We start from the raw sequence: 23377 nt of genomic DNA on the forward strand, positions 1-23377 counted from the left end.
ATATGCACTTACAAGTGAAGTAACATTTCATCAAGATCCTTACAAACAGTGATGTGGAGTTTTTGATTTGTGAGTATGTTTCCAGAAGTAACAGTCTAGTAAAAAAATTCTGTTTGTGTGTCATGGGTTTTTTGGTTATCTGAAATTAGTGTGGGTCTGTCTTCATTGTTTTTAATGCAGCCTAAGGACTTCTTTGCCCTGTCTTTTGGAATAGATACTAGGATTTTATGAAAAGTAACTATTTTCCAGGATGAAATTTTAAATAGCTTGCTTTTTAGTGGGAGCAAGGGGAGGAAGAGAGACATGAAGAGTGATCTAGGTTTTCAATGATGAAAATTTTGATAAGACCTAATGTCAGGAATATGGAATGCTTGAACAATGTCTGGTTTCATTGAGCATGCTTCTGCTTTAGCTGTAGCCTGTATAATTTTTACAGAGAGGCTTTATAAGCTTCTTCAGTATCAAGAAGTAGTGTGTTACTCACTTGAATAATCAGTATTCATTGGGCTCTGTGTTCCTCTCTCTTAACACCTTTTTAGTTGCCTGTTCTGAGCTTATTCAGTGAGATTCCTTCACGTTTGGAGAGTAGACAGTGAATAAGAGAGATACCTCTTCAGTTGTTGTGTTTAAGAGCTACAGAATCGTTTTTTCTTCATACATCTCTCCCAACTTTTTTTCAGTGTTGTGGTGACAGTCAGTGTGAAAGAATTTAATTTTTACCTGACTTTAATTTAACCCGGCATCCTGGGTTCCAGCACAATTCTTGTGCTAGCACTTAGTATGGTGACTTAGCAGAAGCAGATGTTCTGAGGTGAAGAGAAATCACTTGTTATACTAGACAAAATTAAAAGAAACAAAACCCAACCAAACAAAACCACCAAAACAACCATACAAAATTAAAAAAACCCCAAAAAACCAAACCAAAACAAACAAAATCCAAAGCAACAAAAAAGCCCAACAAAATAAAAAATCCAAATGTAAATTACTCTTGTATAAAAGTGCAGTGGTGTGTGAGTTGCCAGAATAATTTTAATACATTAGGTGGCACAAGACCACTTAAATTGTGAATTGAAACCCATTTGTTTCAGGAACTGCATAAATAAAACTGCAAAGAAAATAATTTTATGTAAATGATGTAATTCTTATGAGGAAATTTTATTACTATCTGTAGTCCCCTTTGAGATGAAAGGAAGACTTTGCTTCAGAGCTCTTGCAGTTAAAATTGGTTAAAATACAGAGAACTGTGTAGATTCAAGACATTTTTCTTGAAAAAACAGGTCACCTGTTTCCAAACGAATGTTTGTGTTTGTACTATCAGTGTTGGCATGGTAGGCAGTTCCTTTTCTTCCTCCAGAACAAGGAAACATTCTTCTGTTCTTGAGGGTAATAAGTGCTCTGAAATGCAAATTGTTTCTTCCTGGGCAAGTAAGTGGTCTTTGCTGAATGCTTCAGTATGTCTTAATGTTATTCTAATTGTGTAGTTTATAGGCAAGCAATAAACAGCAAGATGTTTGAGATGGATATGAAGATTGCTGCAAGGCATGTGAAACGTAGGCAACTTCACCAACTGCTACCTAATCACGTGCTTCAGAAAAAGAAAAAGGTAAACTTCACTAATATGAGGGCAATGAAAATGGCATTGCTCTTAAATTTTTGATTTTTCGGTGTACTAATTTAGGTTTACTTAGATTTTTAGATTTATTAATCAAAGAATTACAATCACATTTTGAGATCGCAATTTTATCTGCAAGTGATCTCATTTGAGAGTAGCATTATTATTAGGTGCACTAAATCTAATACATTCTCAGAACAATCTCTCAATAATGTGGATAGTATGCTGAGTGGCTAGTTTACCTGTGGCCATATATGAGAATGGTAGCATTAGTTTTTAATTAAGATGCTGCATTGAATTATTATTTAATTTTAATGGAGAAAGAAGGAGTGGAACTTAGAATTGATCAATTGAGTCTGTTTCAAAATCCCTACTGCTTTGTGTTCACTTCATCTGAGAGCAATACAGGTTTGCTTGGATGTTTTCATAGCAAAATCACTGCTCCATATTCTAAGTATAGCTGAACAACATGTTTTATTTCTATAGCTGTTTTATATTGAATGCTGTTTTAAGGAATAGGAAGTATTTATTGACACCAAGTGTAGATCTGTTTCAGAGAGCAATGTAAATACACACCTCTTTAAGGAGTAGTACTATGTCCAAAAAATGGGGTTTTCTTCTCCACAGACTATGTTCAATTCTTTTTATGTACATCAGTTTGTTTAGATGTGCATCAGTTACTTTAAAGTTAATGAAAATATTTCTAAGTCCACAACACCAAAGAAATTTGAAATAAAGCTGAAAATACAGTCATTACATACAGTAACAGTTTGAACAGTTTATTTTTGAACATGATTGATTCAGACAAATTTGTTGTGAACATGAAAATGTTAATGCTTGTAGTGAGAGGACAGTGGATTATTTGCATGTTAAAAGGATTTGAAAATTGTCCCTTTTAGTTTGCATTTTGAAATAACTTGAATTTCTGTTGCTTTTTAAACCTTTAATTAGACTAACAGAGTTTTCCTTTGCCTGTGGCTTGCAGCACTCGACAGAAGGGATCAGGTTGACAGCTCTGAATGACAGCAGCCTAGACTTGTCTATGGACAGTGATAACAGCACGTCTGTGCCTTCGCCTACCAGTGCTATGAAGACAAGTCCATTGAACAGTTCTGGAAGTTCTCAGGGGTAATGAAGACTTTCAGTCTTGTTGCTGCTCTCTCTTCCTGAATTGCTCATGTTAAACACATGGCAAATGCTGCACACATGTGATACCATTGTTACCAAGGTGGGAATGTTCCAAATTGGATGGAGATTGTAAACACTCTGATTTTAGTTTGAGCACTAGAGCAAAATTTGAGCAATAGGGAACATGGCGCTGGATTTGAGATGAGGAATTATAAAGTAGGATAGAAATGCTTAGAAGAACACAATGATAGAAAAACTTGGGCCCTGCAGTAGGAAGCTGTGAGAAGTAGTGAGCAGATAGCTGTGAGGGTGAGGAAGTATTTTGTGAGTTTTGGATCCAAGTGGAGACAGTAAAGAGGTTTAGATTTTCTGTCTGGGAAATCAGTAGTGCTACTGCTGTTACTGATGATACCTATGCAAATTAAGCTTAGGAACGTATTTTCCCACTGTAGTTTCAAAGTGTACATATTAATTTTCTTAATACGAACTTTCTGTATTCTCTTCCTACCTTAACTCAAGGTTAACTTAAGTTTGTCCCAATAAATGAGTGCTCTCTCTTCCTTCAAGAGTCTCATATTTGTCTCCTTGATACACACAGAAGTTATCATCAAGTCTCCTACAGTACAGCAGTCAGGCACATACGTTATAGGATGTTGTGTAGGGTGAAATACTCAACAAATGGATTTAGTTAGTTCTCCTTGGGAAATGATTAACAGTAGTTGATACTACTGTCTGTGCTATTGAAATAAGTCTGTGTTACCTAAGATATCACAGGGAAAGTGGAAATTGCCCTTGATTGATTTTAGACACACTGTGCTTCCCAATTTCTTGAAGATGGAAAAAGCATAATTTTTGTGGTTGGTCGCTTGAAGTCCCAGGCCTTTGTTTGGGATGATTTTAGGCTGAAATCATCATTGTAACAGTGTGTGTAAATTAAAAACAAACTTTTTGTTCTTGTCCTTCTGTGCTAGTTTTGTTTCACCCTTCAGTAAATAGTTGCTGTGTTTTCCTGTGCAGATTATTTGGGTGGACACTGCCTTAATTTTTGCCTTTCATATATAGCCTTTTTCTGGTCTCAAAGCTGTCATTGAGTGATTTAAATATTTGAAATAGCTTCCATTGCTGGAGTTTGATAGTAGATTGCCATTGCTCACTTTTGCCATTTTACTGACATAAGTTCTGCTCTGTCATGTAGATAAAATTCCAGCTGTGATTACTGGTAACACATATGATGTGATGAAAGACAGATCATGTAACACCATAGCTTTACTAATGTCTTCATAGCATTTCATAATTTTTCTCTTTTTAGCAGAAGCAGTCCTGCGCCAGCTGTAACAGCAGCATCTGTGACCAACACACAGGCTTCTGAAGTCACTGTGCCACAAATAAATTCCAGTGAAAGCTCAGGGGGTAAGGAAAATGACATAGCATATTGTTTCTATTGAATTTTTGGTAATGTTTATATGGCAGTTTTTCTTCCAGCTTGAGTCTTCTAGTCTTTACTTAACTCATGCTGTAATGTGTTCTCCTTCATACTCATAGTTCAATAATGTCTTAAGGATTCAGAAAATCACAGAGGAGTATTTGCTGTGATGTTTATTTCTTTTATTCTTAGAGATTTATATTTGCCATTCACAATAGCAGCAGTGTTACAATGACCTAATGTAGGTCTGTAGTTTGGTTAGCTAAGTGAGGAAAAAACTAAAGCTGGAAGAACAATTTTTATATTTATTTTTAATTCATTTTGTAATTAAACTTAAGGTGGTTCTGTACTTACGTAGTCTGTGCTCCCTTGTGATTCCTGAGAATGCAGAAGACTCAGATGTAAGCAGAAACACATGTTCCTTATGTCTGTTCAGATGTGTCCCACTGTATGTGCTGACTTTATCCTCCATTTTCTGCAAGAAGAAGTACACCTAAAAATAATTTTAAAATTTGACTCTTTAGTCAAAGAATAAAAGCATCTTGTGAAAATATTCTCTTAGAATCAGTTACTCTTCTTTTTTGATGGAGCTTTAGCTGTGTACAAGGAGCAAGTCAGAAATACATGGATAAGGGGAGTGACTGGTTAGCCTTTCAAAATTAAATCTCTCATTTCACTCTTGATGTGTGGCATGGTTTAGTCTTACTTCTCTCTGATTTTTATCGTGTCACAGGTGCATCAATGAGTAAGTTTGTCCATGAGCACTAAGTGGAGCTTAAGTGGCGTGACTGGTTTTTGGATTTGGAAGCATATCAGAAGTTATTCATTGTTATATTTTGGTTAATCAAAATGTTAATCACCTGATAGTTGTTAATGAAAAATTTCCTCAGTATATTTTTTCTCATCCTGGAGCATCTCTCTATGTGCGCTTATTGGTTTGAGGTAGGCAATTGATGAGATAGAGCTTTGTCATATGGAGCATTTTTCAGAAGGATGTATATAATATCAATTCTTTACTTGATGCTCTGTGACAACTTCATATTTGTCACTGGGTAATCTAAGCCTGAGAAGTGATAAACTTCATTTTTGAGTGAAAAAGGGAGTATCAGATTGCTCTTGGATTTGATTTAATACAGTCTTGGCAATGCATACATGTGTCTGAGTACAGAAGCAGTAAAATTTCTTCAGGTCTCACAAATACTGCAGCTGTATTATACAGAGCTGTGTCTGGGCTCATATAGCCTGCCTTAAGCAGAGTTAATTAGGCTAAGTAGAATGTCATTGCCATGGCTACCCTGTGTCTGGTACAGGAATTCTTTCTCATAATCATGTGTAAAGGGCTTGAAATGGACCTAAAATATCATCTAACCCCAACCCCTCCTGTCATGGGCAGGGACACTTCCCACTAGACCAGTTTGTTCAAGGCCTTAACTGACCTGGCTTTGAATGCTGCCAGGGTCAGAGCATCCTAAACCTCCCTGGACAACCTGTTAGAGTATCTCACTACCTCACACTAAAGAATTTCTTCCTAATATTTAATCTGAACATCCCCTCTTTCAGTTTGTACCCATTGCTCTTTGTCCTGTCACTACAGTTTTGACAAAGAGCCCCTCTTTGGCTTCCCTGTAGCCCCCCCCTCAGGTTTTGGAAGGTTGTTGTGAGTTCTCCATGCAACCTTCTCTAGGCTGACCAGCCCAAATTTTCTCAGCCTGTCTTTGTAGGGGAGGTGCTCCAGTCCTCTTACCAACCTCATGGTTTCCTCTAGACTTGCTCCAACAGTTCCATGCCCTTCTTATACTGGGGACACCAGAACTGTGCACAGCACTCCAGGTGGGCTCTCACAAGAACAGAGTAGAGGGGGAAAATCCCCTCCCTTGACCTGCTGCCCACACTCCTTTGTCTGCAGCCCAGGACACGTTTGGCTTTCTGGGCTGTGAGCACGTTTGCCAGCTCATGTTGAGTTTTTTATCAACCACCATCCCCAAGTCTTTCTCCTCAGGGCTGCTCCCAGTCACTTCTCTGCCCAGTCTGTGGGTGTGTCTGGGATTGCCACATCAAGCCACAGGACCTTGCACTCACTCTACTGACCTTCAAGAGGTTTGCATTGACTCACCTGTCCAGCCTGTGCAGGTCCCTCTGGATGGCATCCTGTCCCTCCAGTGTGCCAGCTGCACCACACAGCCTGGTGTCGTCAGTGAAATTGCTGAGGGTGCAGTCAAGCTCAGGAATGAGCTTGTAGCTGAACTGTGCAGTGTATGCACACTTGCTGTTCCAAACATGATGCTTACACCATTAACTGTATCGCTTTCTTGATGCCTGCTTGATGTCAGGGGTTTTGATTAGAGATGAAAAATCTATTGAACTGAAATGATTGTGTCGACTCCTCTTGTTGAAGATCTTTAAATTATTTGTTCATAGGTACTTCAAATGAAAGCATTCCTCAAACTGCCACACAACCAGCCATTTCTCCACCACCAAAGCCTACCATCTCTAGAATTGTTCCCTCAGCGTATCTATTAAATCCATCACCAAGAAGTTCAGGAAATGTTGCAACAAAAATGCCTAGCCCTGTCGCAGCAGTGAAAAGGACATCTTCTCCCCATAAAGAAGAGTCTCCTAAGAAAATTAAAATTGAAGAGGTATTTGAGATTTTGAGATCATACCATAGCAATGTTCAAAACTTTGAATATTCATTTCACCCAGAGTGCTGATTCTCATGTTCCAAGTTTCAGACATTTCCTATTCTGATTGCATTGCTACTTGATGTTTTCAGCTTGCCAAGGTGTTAGTATTTTTATATTGTTGATACTGATCACGTGACACATGAACTGCATTAGCACAAATGCTTGAATCTAAATTCTTATCTTAAAAGTAATTATTTTGGTAAGCCTATAATATGCTAAGTCGTACAACTAATTCTGCCCTTTAAAACACTTAGACCTAATGTTCTTGTTAATTTTTAAAAAATATGATTTTATGATTTGTGATAGTTTCTACGTTTGCTTTTCAGCAGGATGAAATAAGTGAAGATACTAGCTGTATAGATTTGAATGAACATGAAAAAATGGAAACTAAGGTATCTATGCCTAGACTATATAATTTTATGTATATTAATTGGGAAAGTTACTGTGTTTCTCTCTAGGAATGACTAAGAATGTGTCTAGGTACAGACTCTCCAGTAAATACATCAAAATCATATCTTATTTTTTTAATATTTAAGTATTGATGAATTAGAGCCCACTGCCTGCTGCCACGATAAGTTGAGCCTGAATCCATAGTTGCATAGGACTGTCATTTCTTTGCTGGTCATTCACTTGGTATTATGCATGGTGAAAAAATCAGTCATGATATTTATATTTCAGTTTGTTAAATTAGATCAAGACTATGTCAATATGCCATGTTTTTCCTGCATCCCAAATCTCATGAGTTAGTGAAAGAACAATTGTCCTATGTATTCTGTTTGGAATTTGCACATTGGGCTGAGAATCCTAAAGCCAGCCACCTTGTTCACTTTTTAGATAAAGAAATTTCAAGTGATAGTAAGTAAATCTTCTCTGGCAGTGAAATGCCTGTGTCAAGTTACAGCATACTGTTAGGGAACTTTGGAGATTAAATGTGCCCCTTCAGTATCTTGTAATTAACAGACAATTTTTGTGCTCAGTGGTGAACAGAAAAGGTGACAGACTCTTTTTAGCCTTACGATAACAGCTCTCCAGTTGTCATTTTTCAGTTTTTATGGGGTATGTTCTGTTGTCTCTGGAATACACTGGAAATTATGCTTATGCTTAAAGTTAAATGTAAGTTCTTTGGTTTGTAGCTTCAAACGCCCTTAAGCAAGGAATTGTATCTTGTTAGGCAGTCACCTTGCAGTGTCTCTGAACTTAAGATAGGTGAGGGCAGAAATAGATGTAAGCACTTAATCCTCACTTCAGAAATAGATCCACTGGATACAGATCATTAAAAAAGACATAGGTAATCCTGTTAGTTTTTGTTGACAGTCTCCTCTAAGACTTTGTCCTTAATATTTATGGAAGGAAATAGTGGAATTAAATTTTTTCAATTTGAATAAACATAGGTTTTCATCCATTGAAATGCATTGATTTTTTTTTTTTAGGGTGTGTTTACTACACAGTACACTTTGAACTAGCAGACTGCTTTTAGTAAAATGAGAATGTACCATGATCCTGTTTTAGTCCTGTAGTCCCACTGTTGTACCTGAAAATCAGTCTCTTGCCACTCTTGCATTCAGAAAGCTGATTCAACCCATTCAAGCAGCAGGAAAACTTTCCTGGCAAAATGGCAAAAGCTGTGGAAAACCTGTTGAATTTTTAAACAAATTCTGTAGCTTTTCACATGATCTTCCTTGATAATACACTTTTTGCCTTTAGTGAGTTGAATGATATGTAATGTTTTGCTATAGGATTCTGTATAAAAGGTGTTGATGGGTTAAACAAGAGACAACTCATAAGTGATATATCTTGTGTTGATGTCAAAATCCTAATAAGTGAATAATTCTTCAGTGTGGTGATTCCTGCATCATAAAAGGAAGGGTGTCAGTGCAGCAAGCACTGATGATTGCTTTTTTCTTCTGCTGTATGTGCGCAATGTAAAACATTCTGGAGTTCTAGGTGTTCTGTATAAGTACCTCATTGGAAGTGGTGTAACTGGTGATGCTTTTGGTTTTTTTCAGGAGCAAATTGAGACAGAAGTGAATGTTAATTCTCAAACAGAAACTCTTCAGACAACTTCTCTGCAAGCTCCTCAGGTACTGTTTTTAAAAGCAATACTTCCATGCAGTGTGTTCGTGTGCTAATCTGCGGTGAAGGAATTGAAACAGAAATGAGTCCAGATGTTAAAAATAAATGTATAATTTTAAATATATATCCATTATATGGAAAGCTACTTGTTGTTACTGTCACAATTTTTGTGTTTTAGATGGTTATTGATCTTATTGACTGTGCATTGTAGCTAAACATGTATGGCTTGCCATACAAACTGACCAAAGCTGAATTTGCTCTTCTGGATTGTGCCTTCAAAGTAAAGGGCTCAGTTTATTCTTTTGTGTTTTGCACATCACCCAATAATCCTTTCAAACAAGGAAGCAAAGGCTTTAAATAGCAGCTGCTTAAAGATATCCAGGTAGAGGTTGAGGATGTCTGAAATGCAGCTTCAAATTCTAATATTTTGTATGAGAATCAAGTTGTAAGCTTGTCACTCCTTAGCCAGTTGGTGTTAGCAGTGTAAGGTTCTTTGGAAAACAGTAAGAATTTTGTTCCATTCACTTAAATTTTTGTTTCTAGTATTGTAACAACTTTTAGAGAACACATCTGTTTCTTACTAGCATTTTAACCATCTCTTAGTACTCTGCTGATTAAAGTATCACTGTCAAGCACTTTATGCACACTTGAATTGTTCAAGTATGTGAAGTGAATGTGTTGGTTGAAAATTGAGATTGTTGCAATAGTAATAACAGTATTTCTTACTGGACATTTTGAACTGTATGAGCAGTACTGAATAAAGATAGCAAAATTGTTTGGCAGAAACTGTAGACACTACATGGACTTCCTAAACTGCTTCAGAAAAGTTTTTAGATCATTTAGAAAGTGCATCAATTTTATTTTGTGCGTTGTGAGGGACTGTATCAAGCTTTGTAGCTTTGTTACAGATTGTGTGGTTGTTACTTTGGCAAAAGTAATCTGGAAGCTACAAAGGATGGTGACCCTTCTCTGTCATTTTTCAGTGTTCTTGTTTGCTTTGTTTAACACACTGCTGTGTTGTAGAAAATAGAAACACGTCCAACTGCAGATCAGCACTAAACAGGTTACTCAGGGCAGAGGTGATGCAAGGTTCAGAGCTGTTTTGCCCTGGGTCCTTGCTATTTTGTGTTTTCTACTGCAGTGTTAACTTGATTGATTTATATTTAATAAAGCAACAATTAAGAGCAGTCATTTTGATGCAGTTTTCCCCATTTATCAAATACACCTTATATAAATTTTGAACATCTACAATGTAAGAAAACATTTAATGAGAAATTGTGTGAAGTATTGCACAATAACTGGATTATTGGGATGGCAAATAATGAGCCGAAGTGGAAGTGAAAATACTTCAAAAAAACCAAAAAAAATCCACCCTATCCTTAGAGGCATGTATGATAAGTGAGAAATTAATAAATCTCACTGGATCTTGACAGTGTTTCTTTTTTTTTGTGTTTTCCTTGTTTATTTTAGATATAATTTTGCTGAATGGTATTTAAGTGAGAAAAAAATTGTTCAGATTATTGTTCAGGTGGAATTCTTAACACATTTATACAGTACCTTTTTAGAGTTTGTTATACTTTTTTTTCATGTAAATTTGAACCAATATGAACAATTGGAAATTTGACTGTACAGTTTTTTCAACAATCTGGAATGTGAATGTATGAAGACACACACTTTGGGAACTGGTTTTCTTCACTTCTGTAAAGACAAAGACTTAACATTGAATTGTTAAGAGATTTTTAAAGACTAAACATGTAGATCAGATAGTAGATGTGACTGATCAAGCACCTGTATTATGTGGGTGTTTTACTATAGCACAGTTATTAGTGGGTCCAGCTTTATCTGCAGCACTTGCTAATTTCTTGCAGTTGTCAGAAAAGGAAAAGCACACAAAGGTTCTAGCAGAAATTTCCTTAGTAAAGACTGTGTAGGCAAAAGAAATGCCTGTTTCTCTCTTGATAATCTGCAGTTATCTTCATATATTCCTAAAAAGTCTTCTAAAGATCTTTGTTTTGAAAGTTAATTCCAACGACTACAATATATTTTTTTATATTTTATGACGCCAAAATACAAGCAAACTTTTTTTTTCTTTTCAGAAAACACCCAGTACAGACCTTTCAGATATCCCTGCTCTTCCTGCAAATCCTATTCCTGTTATCAAGAATTCAATAAAATTGAGATTGAACCGGTAAAAACCACCTCAGGGGTCCATAAACAGTATCTGCCAACTCAACCTGTTGTCTTCTAATGCTAGAAAAAAAAAGGAGAACGGAGGGTGCAAGACTAGAACATAATCGCAAATGGATTTAGGTATATGTTGTGCACTTCCCTTTCTGGACTAAAGTCGCCGCTTGATTGGAAGTCCAGGTTAGTATGTGAAGCCAGGAGTACAATTAATGTGTTAGCAACAGTTACATTCAATATTTCAAAGGATTACTGCCTTTAAAAACATGAACACTATTTGTAGCCATATTTGACATTCTGATTGAATTTGTTTGATGCATTGTTTCAAAATTGAGATAAAACTGGCATAAGAATCCCTTAAATGCACTTTTATGTACTTTTTTATTGGAGTATGACTAATTTTAGATCTTTAACTGATAAATTTCATTTTATTGAAGAATCTCTTCAATGGTAGTAATTTGCAAATTGGATGACATTCTATGATATGCTGTACACTGAAAACCAAGTGTATAGTATGTTCAGTTCAACTGCCATCAAGCAGCAGTAAGTCTTTAAAATGAAATGTCAATCTTGGGGTCATAAGATGCAAGTTGAGGAAGAATTGGGAAGTTTTGGTATTGGTGGGACATGATTAAGATTTGGTCTACTTTTATTTATAGGATTGTTTTAAGGTGCATACAAATCAGCAATCAAACAGTAAATTTTCTTTTAAGCTAATTGAAACTCCTTGTTCCCTTTTTTTTTTATCTATTCATTTCTTGGCGAAAGCTTTTATATTTAATGTTGGGGTTTTTTTTTTTATTTTTATTTTTTTTTTAAAGTTATTTTTTCAGCTTGTATGCACCATGTAGAACAGTAGTTATTTATGCAAAGTAAGAACAAGCCATGTACTCATTTGGGTTCCCCCCTGCCCCTTATCTAGTTGTAATACCTTGTGGCCTCTAGGCACAAATTCAAAATTTGTCCCATGATTAAAGTGTTTAGGTCAATATTGTGTGCCTGTGAAATACACCACCTGTCTTGATGGCCTTTGAATCATTAAATATGATTTTTGTACACTCCATAAAAGTCCCGTATGCATTAAAAAGCTTAAAGTTTTAAATAAAGGCAAAAAGATTTTTCCCTAAGAATTTTAACCTTTTTATTTTTAGATAGTTCATCACAAGCAGTTTTACATACTGAACAATACCAAATTTTTAAAAATCATATTTCTAGTAAGCACTTGACATCTAGTAAGCTCTCTTACTCCTATTTTTTGTTCTTGTAGTCCTATTAAAAAAATAACGTTTTCTTTTGAAAGAACTGAAGCTCTCATGGCAAAGAACAGCAGTATTTGAGGAACATGAGGGATACCAACAGTAATACCAGATGTAGATAACAAACTTCATGTTACTATTACTTAAGTCTGAAATACATGGGATGTCAAATCATACTTCCCATACTTTGATTAGCATGTTTTATGAACTCCCTTCTCCCATTGTGCTCCATCCTATTACACATGCATCTTTCATGTTACAAGTTAAATTACTTACACTCTTCCCCTTATCCTTCTAAATTAATTCTCCAAAGTCAGAGTGTAGCTTATCTTTTACTTAGGCTGTGCAGTAACTGAAGGGGTTTTTTATTTTTTTTTAATTTTTTTTTTTTGCCATTTGTCTAAAATGTCTAGTATACAATATTTCTCTTTTCCTTGCCCTGTGCAGCCTGCTGTCGTCCACCCCCCAAAGAAGGTTATATCTTAACAGTTGAAGTGTACAAGCTGTCTGTGTATTTTGTGTAGCTATGGAGTTTAGATCGAAATTGCCAGGCACAAATTTAGTCTTGTCATTTTGTTTACACATCGGAAAATCTTTTTCATTTTATTAAACGTTTCATGTAACTGCACCCAAGTTTTGCCAAGCTGGAAACTTGGAACCTTTCTGTATAGTGACTTTTTAATTCTAGTTTTCATAACCTGGAGATCAGACTGTTGCTTTCGCATGATGTACGTAGTGTCTCATGACTGGAGTTTGCTTTGTTTTATAGTATCTGTACTCCTTGTATTTTTCAAGAGCTATTTTGTAAACAGATGATGTATTTCTCCATTGAAAACACAATAAAAAACAGCACAATCCCATGGTTGTCTGATTTTTCTGAATGTACTAAATTAGTTTTACTTTCTTAATTCTTACTTAGCTCTTAAATTTTCTGCAAAGGCAAAATACAGTATTGCCTAAAGGAAATATAGTAGATAATGCTTTTTTAGGGAGCATTCATTTATGTTTGCTGTAGGAAGCAGAAATAGCACTCAGAAGGATGTTGGGTTCTAGGTAAATTTTGTTAATTGTGCAGTGTTTTGGCAGGGGTAGACTTGCCAAAAAAACACGATACATTTTAAGGGCATCCATTCTACCTCTCCATCCTAAATTCTTAAACTGGACAAAACTAGAAGAAACTTGTGCCTAAACAATTTGGGGGTACACTATATTCTGCAAAAGTTTGAACTTTGTTTTTTAATAACACTGGCTGTAAGAGTTTTGGCACCTCAGGCTTTTCTTGCAAGTGCCTATTCCTTATGTCAGCAGATGGCACTATTTCTCTTCTTGTTTAGTAGTTTAAGCTGTCCTGAAATAAAAGTAAAAATTGCAAGTAGCTGTGCATCACTTGATTGATCTTTGTATCAGCATGAGCCCAATCCTCCAAATGCTTGATGTGAGTAACTTTAATAAGTAGTCTCCTTTTGACTAAAATTTCTTTAACTGATAAAATCTCTGATGATTATGGTCTTCATATTATAATTGCCCTGCCTAAAACAATAAACTTTTCTGTTGTACGTATTTTTCACAGCATGCAATTGCTTGCCTTATTTAAAACAGATTCATCATTTTTATATCTTGCCCACCGCATCTCCCTTTCATCACAGCTGATGATATTTATGGCTTTAATTTGTCTTTTCTTTTTCTTTGACCAATAAAAATCTGCTAGTAAGATACACAGATTTCTGTTCAGTGTTTTTCAGCCTACTGGCAATAGGTTTCAATAGCTTGTTTTTCTGAGTTGTCCATCATCAACCTCCTGAATTAAGTTCACTGACTCATAAGGATCTGCAAACAAGAAGCTGAAAATTACTGTTGTAGCCAAAATAATTAACATTAATAAGCCATGGTTTAACAGATGGCTTTAGACATACTGATTGGAATCAGGCATTTGAGTTGATGAGTTCTAGCTGAAGTTATGCATCCTTGTAGGTAGTGTGTGTACATGCCACTTCTTATTAAATGCAATTCTTAGTACATTTCTTAGTTTTGGTGGGGGTTTTCTTTGTTTTGGGTTTTTCTTAAACTGCAATTTTTTTAAACTTGTAACTGCAAATATATGGTAACAGAGTAGTTATGAGTGTCAATTGTTAGTAAATGTACATTAATGGGAGAATGAATTTTATCAACAGTAAAAGATGAAACTGTTCTTCAGCATCTAGAATAACCAAAAATAATTCATCATAGCAGGAACACATGATATTGATTCTGAGCCAGAACTTATACTTAAGTGCATAAAACACTACTGTGATGCTTACTGAGGAAATAGAATATGTTTATCCTCATAACAGATATTATTTGGAAGTTGTGTGCATTTCTACCAAAGGTATTTTGCTTGTTGTAGTGATGCTGGCATCATTTATGTAAGTTTATGAACACACTAGTTGAGTATTTTGCTATGATTAATCTCTCCACCTTCATTGTGGCTGAACAATACACCAAATTTCATCACTTATTATGCAGGTCTTGATGGTACAGTCTGAATGCGTATATATTAGCTGAATGCTTAGTGGATTCTCTTTTTTTTTTTTTTACAAATCCAGTACTCATATTGGAAAAATGTCAGTAATACAGATCAGTAAAGTGATTTTAGTTTAATAATCATAGTAACATGTCTGTTCAGTAGAAACAAACCATCTTGGTTTTGTTGGTAGAGGCAGATGCAGTTTGATGCATCTACAAAGTTCAAACTAATAATTTCAAATATCTACAAACATCGGCTAATACTGTCAGCAAAAGAAAGCAAATTTTAATATGAAACTTCAGAGGGCACATTTTATGAAAAAGATAATGTGGTGAACCACTGATGGATATTCCATCTGTGGTTTGGATATTTAAAGTAAGGATTTTTAAAAACCAAGTATAGGTTTGTTTTTATTGCTCTAACTAAATTCTGGAATGCTGTCTTTAGGTAACTTTTTTTCTGCCTTTCACAATTCATTATGAATTATATTAATGAATTAACCAGATCACAGGTCTTGTCAGCAAGTCTGGATAACTTAATTGACTTAGTTTTTTTTATGATCTCTATTCTAATGCAATGCTTAAAATAAATGAAGAATGACAAATGTCCTACACACTATATTAAAGTAAAATTGTTGAGGAAAAATATTTTAAGGTATATGTAGGTATTATTAAGCTTTGGTTTTGTGATAGGTTACTGTCTCTAATCCATGAAAGTAATAGGAAAGGATAAAGAGGAAAATTATTGTGGATGTAAGGCGATAAAAGCTCCAGCTTATTAGGTAAAAAAAGCTGCATTTATTTTTTTAAGAAACTAGCTAATGCATTTAAACTGCCCCATGATGACTGTGTCCCAAACAGATACTGGACAGCTTACAAGTGCAGATGTGCCCTTTTTGCTCTCCTATCTAAGATCTGGCATTCCTGTTTTCTGTTTGTAAAAGTTAGTTGCCTGAATAAGGTTACTTCAGTAAATTTTTGCATGCCTTAAGTCTATACTTTAGGGGTTGTTTTTGTGGCTCTTGCTTCAGTGAGGGTAAAACACAGACCTAAAGCAGATAAAATTATTGAACTGTTGTGGAATATTGGGTCAAATACTCTATTGATCGGGCTTCAAATGACAAAGATAAAACTACAGACACGGTGGGCAATCCTTGATGCTTGAGAAGCAACTTCCCAATCTCCCCAACTCTCACCAAACAGAAATTTGGTTCTGGGTAAACATAATAAAAATGCTATTTCTTGAAAGAGCATGGAGGAGTTTTCTGCCCTGGCTGTCCCCGCCCCGTGCCCTGAGCTGTGTGCTTCCAGGAATCTGGCATGCGCTCTGTCCCTGTTTGCGTTCTCAGTCTGCAGCGGAGCTGTTAATAAAGAGATTGATGATAACGTTGTGGGAAAGAGACAGTTGGACAGGCCTGCTCGCCGTGAGTGACAGAGGGCAGGCTCTGCCTTCACAGCCGAGAGCGCTGCCCCCAGCAGAGCCGGCCCTGCCTGGACGCTGTGCCAAGCCTGTTCAGCGCCTGGGACAGGAGCTGCAGCTCGCAACAAGGATTTCAATTAGATATTCACCCTCTGCTCTTCAAGTGAGATTTCTCTTATTTAGGATCAGCATGAACGTTTTCAAAAACTTGATGTCCTCTTGAGAAGAAACAGTTTTAGCAGTGATATAAAGGCTGAAATTTTTGAGGATGATCTCCTAAGCCTTTTAAAATACTTCATTGTGATCTGGTTCAATTAAGTGAAATGGAGATTCTTAAAACTGACATTTTTTGCTTTTATGGAGAATAAATGAATTATACATGTACTTAGTCTAGATATTAGCTTCCATAGGAGTCTCCTGCTAAGATATCATAAACTTGATTCAACTCAGTCACATGGTTGGAATAAGAGAAGCCCAGGATGATGGATGGAAGCACTCACTGTCTCGGCCACAGTTTGTCATCTGTAAGTTTTATCCCTTACAATGTAAAAAACAGTGAGACTGATAAAACGTTTGATAGTTTAGGCCATCTGCTCACACAGTATATTAGAATTATTAGTGATTGTTCCTACTGTTTGTTGCCATCACCCAGAACAGTGTGTGGATTTTCTGTTCACTGATTGCTAAATCCACTATCAACTGAAAGTTTTTTTGGTGTGTTTTTTTAATTTTATTTTTTTTTTTCCTGTGGTGTCTAGTCCTTGTAGGTAGTGAGATAAGATCCTCACAATCTGGGTCAAGAAAAATGCCTTAAAAAGCAGTTTCAGTGTTTTTCTTTTCAACGTTTTTACGGGAGGAAGATCAATCTTTTTGGTCTGATGGCAGTTAAAGAGATGGTAGTTCATTTTCTGTGGACAAATTTTACAAATAATACTGGTATGGACTTTTTGCAGGATAGTTTCCACGGGGCATAATTTTAATTTTTTTTAGTAGTTTACTAATTAATTCATTATATATTATTTCTCAAACAGCAAAACACTAAGAAAACAGCTGCTTCTGTTCAATGAGCCTTTGACTTCAATAGGGATGAAATAGTATTAATAGTAATTGCTGTGAATAAAAAGTTCAATAAATTTAGTAGCATTTTTCTAGTGCCTGGTATAGGCACAAGGCTTTTCCCCCACTTTTTAAATTTTGCATCTAGACTTAGGCTACTTAAAGGGGCAAATTTAGTTCCATGAAAATGCAGGCTTAATATTGGAGAATCTAAAGTCTAGAAATAAATTGACCTAAGAAGACTTTTTTAGGGTTGGTGGTTTTTAGAGTGTTTTTGTTTTTTTTTAAATGGGGGTGGGGCGGTGTTTGTCTGTTTTAATGCAGGGATATAAGCTAACACACTTGATTTGTTTGTTTGAAGGTATAGGAATTGGTTGATAGCCTCAACGGTGGTTGCTCTGAATAGGGACTATCTAGCCAGAAGCACACCAGATGCTGCATCTTTGCAGATAAAGTCAAAATACAAGTTTGATCCAGCACCATTAGGATTAAAAAAAAAAAAGCTTAAAGAGTGCTTTTATGTTTGATTTACTATAAGCAGTATTTTTAAAAATGCATGGAAGCCACACTTTGGATTGTTACAATCACCCCTAGTGTGTTGACTTTCTGGCTTGTTAGATTTTCAAGGGTAATTTGAGCATTCATTAGAGAAATGGGCTTCTAGGTTTGTTTAAAATAGAGATGTCTTTAGCTTTTATTATTATTTAGTGTTTCAGTATCATTAACTTTTGTTTGCAGCACCCACTGTTACGTGAAAAACTGAATGAAACATGCCTTACCTGACATTTCAAAACTTTCAAAGAACTGTGGGAATTAATTGTCCATTCCTGTGCATTTCCTCAATGCCATGTGTCATCAGTGTGTTTGTTCTTCAGCTGTATCACCTCATTTTGATGCTTCTTCTTATGAAATAATTCTAGTTGTTTATTTCCTTCAAAATTAAAAGGGACATGTGCATATTGTTTTAAAGGTAAAACAATTGTTACTGTATAAGAAGTATTATATAACGTGTCAGCAAATACACAAATCCCAAAAATAACTCATCATTTCAGTAGTTCAAAGCAGTTTGTTCGAAGGGCTGGCTCACAGCAAAGCCAAACCTAAATTCTGATCCTGACTTGAGTGTGTGTGACCTTGGAAGGGCTAGTGACTCTTTGCTCCAACATTTTATACAAAGAAATTAGATTAGTGGTTATCAGAAATTTCACAGAGACTGTCTGTTACCATTTGAGAATGTCTTGGGATTTTCATGTAGTAGATACTTTATTCCATTGGATTCTCTTGTAGGCAGGAATCATACACTGCTTGAAGCTCATATACTAGTTTTCCAATCTTTGTTTTGTAGTGGATATATCATCTTTATATCCTGTTCTAAGGAACAGGAAGGGTTCCTGTGCATGCTATTAGAACAGTCTTCCAATACGGGCGAGGGGGGGGGGGGGGGCGGGAGGGAAATATTTTAACATAAACACACCCACATTTAGTGGTCTTTCCCCAGGAAAAATAGTGGTTTAGATCCTAAAAGCTCTATGTTTTCCATTCTTATCATCAGCTACTTAATCCTGTCCTCTTCTTTCCATTTGCTGGTATATGGTCTGAAGGCTCTCTGGCTCACTGATACATTGGTGTGATGCATATTGAGTATAACTTATCTGAAAATAAGTTTTGTCTACTCCCTTTTTCAGCTTCTGATAATCCAAACTAAAGATGTTACTATGATGTGATGTTGAAGTTCTCTGCCCAAATTGAGGTGCAAATCAGACCAAATGCCAGCTTTACTATACAGACTTTATTTGTAACGATGAGTGTGTAGGGAGAAGAGAGAGCAAGCAGGAAATGGTCAGCTCCGTGCATCCAGCAGTGTCCTGTTGGTCCTTCAGTGCCCTGGTGTCCCTTTGTGGTGGTGGGTCCAGCCCAGCTCACCCCCCAAATAGCTTTTCTATGTTCCCTCATTAGTACGAGGTGAAGGTGGGGTGGGGTCTCTCTCATCATGTCACCGGTTCTGGTCTTGGTTCGGTGGTGTCGGGGCTCTGCCCTGGGGTCATACAAGGCAAATTCCCCCCGAAGTCGTGTCCTACTTGTGACCCGGCTGTTAGAGTTTGCACATGGCAGATGAAACACCACGGTGGAAGAGGAAGGTTGCTGCAAGAAGTATCCAAGCCAAAGCTGAAACTTTGTTTCTCTGTTTCTGCAACAAGTTTCCCCATAAAGATCAGTGTTTTCACGGGAGTGGGTGTTTTGAGGCAGTACTCCAAATGTTATTAACCCTTTCCTTACAGATGCAGATCTGTGATCACCTTGTAAACCGATCCAGTGAAGTTGTTGAGGATGTCTTTGGAAGACTGGCTTCTCATGTTCAACTTATGAATTTTTTTTAGTTGTCCAAGCTCTAGTTTTTGTCATATGGAAGCATATGTCTGAAAATTGGAGAAAGCATTATTGTATGAGTCTGTTCACTGTTTGCATTTAGGTACTTCACAATGGTAATGTAAAGGGTTTTATTTTTTAAGACCTGCTTAATTTTGAAATGCAGTTTACATAGCAAATAGAAAAAGAACCTTCCATTTCTCTTTTTCTGTTGATTAAAAAGAAGGAAAACCCAAGCCCATATGTTTTCTAATGTATTATGTCAGAGCAGCAGAAGGCAGTGCTTTGATCCCCACCACTGTGCCACTGCACTACCTTGGTTTGTATAGATGTTAGCCTAAGCAAAGATTGGAAGTTCAAATCCACCATCTTTTGAGGGTTAGCCTGCGCAACACCGTGGAAGAAAATCTGGAAGTGACACATGGATTCCTCTGTCATTTTGACAACAAGGTGTAGGCTGGCTGACTTAATCCAGAAACAAGTGTCAGTACTCCTATACTCACAAATAAGATGTGCCCTATGGTGATCTCATTTTCCCTCAGATTTTCGAACACCTTCTAATTTTTTCTTGTTTGCTTTCAGCACTCTTCTAAGCAGTCCTGGTTTTTTTTTTGACATAACTCCTCCTACCTTATTCTACATGGGGAACTGAACTAAGGCTGCAAAAACTAAACCTAGTGGGAGTTGTATTAATGTGTGCTATACTGAACAGTTACCTGCAATGCTTTGCTTGCTATCCATGTCTTTTATCTTATTATCCTAGCTTGTCTCAGTAAGATGCACCACAAAATGTCCAAAGCTTGGCCTTTTTAGGTGTATTTTTGTGGGAGAGGTTAACACAGCACTTGTCCTTCCCACATGAGTGTGTTTAAAACCTTTGTTTCTAGGAGGCAGGTTGCAGTTAAAAGCTATGAATACAAAAGATGGGCTTGGCTTCAGACTGGGTGGGAGGGGATGTGCCATGAATACAGCAAGTCCATCTTCCTCTGGCCTGGTCCTCCTGGAATAGGACAGTCATGCAATGTCTTAGATCTCTTCTGTGAGCAATTCTAAGCTAAAACTGCTTAGGAGAATAATTATGAAAACAACGTCATCTGATGGAGATGCAGTCAGCTGAGGAGTAGAGTTTTCTTGGGATCTTGGATTTATTTTTAAATCCTTAGGGAAGAGGTTAAAAGCAGTGACCTAGATGCTATAGCATTAGGATCCTTGGGGAAAGGGGAGTTTCTTATTTATTTAAGCACTGGTTATATGTCTGCAGATACTAAATTCAAGCTCTACTTCATAAAACAGTCAAGGGAAGATGCTTCTCAGTGTCCATTGATCAAAAAATTATAGTATATAAAAATATTAAATCAAACTCCATGTATATGCTGCTAACTGCCACTGGGAATTTTTCTACAGAGTAGAAAAACACTCTGGAGAAAGGACTTCTTTTGTGTTGGAGTTGAAATATATCTCTTCCCAAGCATTCTTTTACAGCTTTCTAACTGTTTTCGGATCTACAAACTGTGGTGGCTGGTTCTGTACACAGTGGAACATGGGTGAGACTTTATTTAAACAGCCGTGTATATTCCACTGATAAACTGGAAACTGAAATATGGACAATACTGATAGGAGAAACCGTTTGTCCAATTGACTCTCTTGGCACCTATCCATTTTTTTCTCATTGACTTTAAAATATTTTGGACCTTACATCTGATGATCTCAAAGCTTTTTGCAAACATTAATTAAGCCTGTTGATGCCCCTGTGAGCTAAATAAATACAATAGGTGTGGTTTAGGTGGGTAAACGAAGGTACAGAGTAGTTGTTTTGTGCAAGGTCGCCTGCTAATTCAGCAGTGAAGCTAAAGGGTGGGGTGCTGTCTGCCTGACTCCCCTTTGCTATTGCTAGGGTTAAATCAGATTCTCTAGATAAATGCAAACAACAACCAGACTTTCACACAGAGAAAGACACATACAGCACCCTAATTGTAATTTGCATTCTGACAATGACCAGAGCTTTTCTACAACACTAAATTGTTGCGAGTCTTTGCAAAAGCAATTATCTACCTTGTGCAAGTAGCCCAGTGAAAGAATTAAATAGCAATTTTAAAAAGTCATGACTCAAAACTGTAGTTCTCTTTGTTTAATATTTCCTGGTTTTGCCTAATATCTCTTAAGGCGTGTAAAATATGTCTCTTCATGTCTTGCTCATCTGCATCCAAGAGGAGGCTATCCAATCCTTTAAGAACATTTCATATCAAGAATGGGACTAGCAGGAATATGAAAGAGGGATGAGGAAATAAACAAAAATGGAGATAGAACTCGGAGGACCTTAAGTTTAGTACTTGCAGTGGGTTTGTTTCTCATCAGAACTTTATTGGAACTACCTTGTCACCTGAATACAGAAAACATGTACCTACTTTTGCTGCTAGTTTGAAAAATACAGAAATCTGACTTGCAGTTTATAGTATGTGCAAACTCTGTATGTACGACATAGTACAGCAGGTGACAGCATTATCTTCACACAGGACACTGCTCTTGTCTTGAGCAGGGTGACTCTATAATATTTTCAGTGCATGAAATGTCCTTTTGGGATGTGTCAGACTTATAGCCTCTGGTTTGGTTCTTCTTACTGGTAGAATAGTTAATGCTGCTAGTTAATTCTGTGATAACTTAATTCATCAATAAATTTTTGCTTTCTGCATCAGTAAGAACAAGTGAACAGTGTCCTAGCTCTGCTGCTGTGTTTCTGAAGAGATCACTGTAGGTGCTGTGCTGCTAAACTCGCACCTTGCAGTGCAGACTGCAGAGGGAGATCTCCAAGCAGTTACAAATTAGCTTCTGCAGGAAGATTGGTACTTGGTATGCAGTGTACCAGTCCAGGAATAAACACCTCCAATTGTTCTGATACTTGCTGAAAATGGCAAAGCATTTGGTGACAAGCATTTTGTAGGCTGCTGCGGGACCTTGGGAGACAAAGGTAAATGTGTGAACACAGCTCAATTTAACAAGTTTTGTTCTCCAGTCAGTGATTCTCTTGCTTTTTGGTTCTGCCTATTCCTGGTGCAGGAATAGGGACATAGCTTAAGTCTGGTGCTGGGAAGTGGAAGAAAGACTATTTTCTATCACAGATACAGTTCTGTCTTCATATAATTTTCTTGAAGGTTTGGTTAAGGAATTTAATATAGTATTATACACATACTTGTTTTATTATAAGTGCCTTGTGTCCGTTTTTACTTTTCAGTTTCTTTTAACACTTGGCAAAGTTGCTATGTGGCAAAACACAGCTATTTCTGGTCTGGCAATCAAACAGTATATCAAGTGCAGTGCAGTAATGATGGAAAGCTATAAGGTCAATAACATCCTGTACAAACTCAGGCTGATTTGACCTTACAGTACCTTTCTTAACTCAGAAGTGCACACAAAAGTTATTGTGGTGGCCTTGTTTAGTCAGGAAAAAGAATTAATCCCAATCAGACCCAGAAAGCATGTGGTAGGAATAATCTTGCAGAGTGTAGTAAAAGAAATAAAGATTTTAATATGTTTTTAACCAACTTTAGAATTAAATATCTAGCTATTTTAAAACATGACCGTATAATCAGTATACATCAATCTAATTTAAAAAATTCTGATTTGAAATTCTAATTACCTGCATAAATATCTGTGAAATTTGTCTTATGTTTGTTG

General features: G+C 36.6%; 1 protein-coding gene across 5 annotated transcripts in view; it reads left to right on the forward strand.

The window, feature by feature from the left end:
- PAPOLA (poly(A) polymerase alpha) overlaps window positions 1-13220 on the forward strand; it is a 43807-nt gene extending 30587 nt beyond the window's left edge. For 3 of the 5 annotated variants that reach the window (XM_079309570.1, XM_079309573.1, XM_079309574.1), the window contains 7 exons: window positions 1482-1603; window positions 2598-2740; window positions 4050-4150; window positions 6582-6802; window positions 7174-7239; window positions 8854-8928; window positions 11017-13220. In XM_079309570.1, the coding sequence (XP_079165696.1) occupies window positions 1482-1603; window positions 2598-2740; window positions 4050-4150; window positions 6582-6802; window positions 7174-7239; window positions 8854-8928; window positions 11017-11112 (824 nt within the window). In that variant the 3' untranslated portion in view covers window positions 11113-13220. The remainder of the gene's footprint in view (window positions 1-1481; window positions 1604-2597; window positions 2741-4049; window positions 4151-6581; window positions 6803-7173; window positions 7240-8853; window positions 8929-11016) is intronic. The other 2 variants (XM_079309572.1, XM_079309571.1) reach the window with 2 other exon arrangements.
- Window positions 13221-23377: the final 10157 nt, after the last annotated feature.

This window comes from Erithacus rubecula (assembly GCF_903797595.1).
Source record: "Erithacus rubecula genome assembly, chromosome: 6".
In the NCBI taxonomy this organism is placed as follows: Eukaryota; Metazoa; Chordata; class Aves; order Passeriformes; family Muscicapidae; genus Erithacus; species Erithacus rubecula.